General features: G+C 62.7%; 1 protein-coding gene across 1 annotated transcript; it reads left to right on the top strand.

The window, feature by feature from the left end:
* Positions 1–1,111: 1,111 nt before the first annotated feature.
* On the top strand, positions 1,112–1,608 carry EMIHUDRAFT_254675 (hypothetical protein; the record flags this gene model as incomplete). The annotated part of the gene is made up of 2 exons (XM_005777321.1): positions 1,112–1,201; positions 1,252–1,608. The coding sequence occupies 2 exons, from the start codon at positions 1,112–1,114 to the stop codon at positions 1,606–1,608; spliced, it is 447 nt and encodes a 148-aa protein (XP_005777378.1).
* Positions 1,609–1,696: the final 88 nt, after the last annotated feature.

The raw sequence follows: 1,696 nt of genomic DNA, 5'->3' as shown, positions 1-1,696 counted from the left end.
GACAAGTGTGACTGCGACACAGGACCAATGGGTTTGTATTATTAACAACGAAGGCGCTCTCAAAAAATAAAAAAATAAGTAAGCTGCGGGATCACCACCTTGTAGCCGGCGGGGGCGCCCTCCAGCTTGATGAGGTCGTCGTCCGTGCCATCGGCTGTGAGCAGGGCACCAGAGCGTGCTCGAAGTACTTGCGCTTGGCCTCGCCCTGGAGCGCCTTCATGGAGGCCGTCAGCTTGTTCGACTCCCATTTCTCGAGGTTGTCCTCGTCGTCAAGCCACTCATCGAGCAGCTGCCCGAGGTAGACTTTGATCTGGCGCCCCATGCCGCGATCAATCGGCTGCACCTGGTCGGTCTCGTTGGGCGGCACCTTGTGGTCGTCGACGCCAACCGACTGCATCACAGGGGCGTTTGGGTGAGTGTGTTGCGGCGCTTGCCAGCCTGCGCGCCTGCGGCGCTTGCCAGCCGGCGCGCCTGCGGCGCGCCGTGGTTTCTTAGATTTTCGCGAAAATCGCTCGGCGTGGTTTCTTAATACTACGTTTTCTTAATGCCCGAAACCCACTGTAGCAGCCCATAACAGTGTTATGGGTGTTATGGCTGTTATGGGCCCCCCACATGTTATGGGCTGCTATGCCCCGAGAGCCATAACACCATAACAATAACTGTGTCAGGGGACAACAAAAAGTCCAAACCCTGCCGCCAAACCCTCGATCCGACCCGGCCGTACCGCCGTTTCCAGCATGCAGGGTGCTGCCCAGGGCGCCACCGCTGGCTCGGAGAGAGCGAGAGCGCCCAGCGCATCGAGCTTGTGCGAGCCGGCGCGCGGGCTTGCAGCTGTCTGCAGGCTGTCCGGCGGGAGGCGGCGGGGACGGAGCTCTCTGTCGCGGAGAACGCCTACCGCAAGGCCTGCAGCGCCTTTGAAGACCTCACCTTGCCTCGGGTGCGCGAGCTGCTCGAGAACTTGCTGGCCGTCTCTACGCGCGGCGGCGGCTGCAACACCAGCGGCGGCGGCAGCAGCGGCGGCGGCGGCTGCAGCAGCGGCGGCGGCAGCAGCAGCGGAGGCGGCGGCGGCGGCGGCAGCACTACCACCCTCTCGAGGCAGCACTACCACCGCATGGTCGAGCTGTTTAGCCTCGTCCCGATCGGTCTGCCGCCGATCGCAAACATCGTGCGCAAGCACATCACCGACGCCGGCCTCGCGCTGGTCAAGAAGCAGTCAGCCAACGCCGAGGGCGACCTGATGGCGACGTGCAGGAGCTGCTCGACCTCGACGGCGTGTACAGCGAGATCATCGGCTCGACGTTAGGCGAGGGCTACTTTAACGGCGACGCGACGTTTCTCAAGGCGGCGAGGGAGGCTTTCGAGGAGTTTGTCAACAAGGACATCGGCAAGAGCGCCACCGCCGAGCTGCTCTCCAACTTTTGCGACAACCTGCTCAAAAATTCGGGCGCGCTGCTCTCGGACGAGGCGCTCGAGGACAAGCTCGAGAAGGTGGTGCGGCTCTTTGGCTATCTGTTCGACAAGGTCATCTTCTCCCAGTTCTACAGGAGGCAGCTCGCGAAGCGCTGCTCCTGGCGCCCTCAGTGGGCGCTAGCGCAGAGCGCTCGATGATCGCCAAGCTCAAGCTGCGCGGCGGCGCGCAGTTCACTCACGACATGGAGGGCATGATGACCGACATGAGGTTGTCGCAGGACATCCA

The sequence above is a fragment of the Emiliania huxleyi genome (genome assembly GCF_000372725.1).
Source record: "Emiliania huxleyi CCMP1516 unplaced genomic scaffold EMIHUscaffold_2615, whole genome shotgun sequence".
Lineage (NCBI taxonomy): Eukaryota > Haptophyta > Isochrysidales > Noelaerhabdaceae > Emiliania > Emiliania huxleyi.
This window is presented reverse-complemented; position numbering and strand designations above follow the sequence as displayed.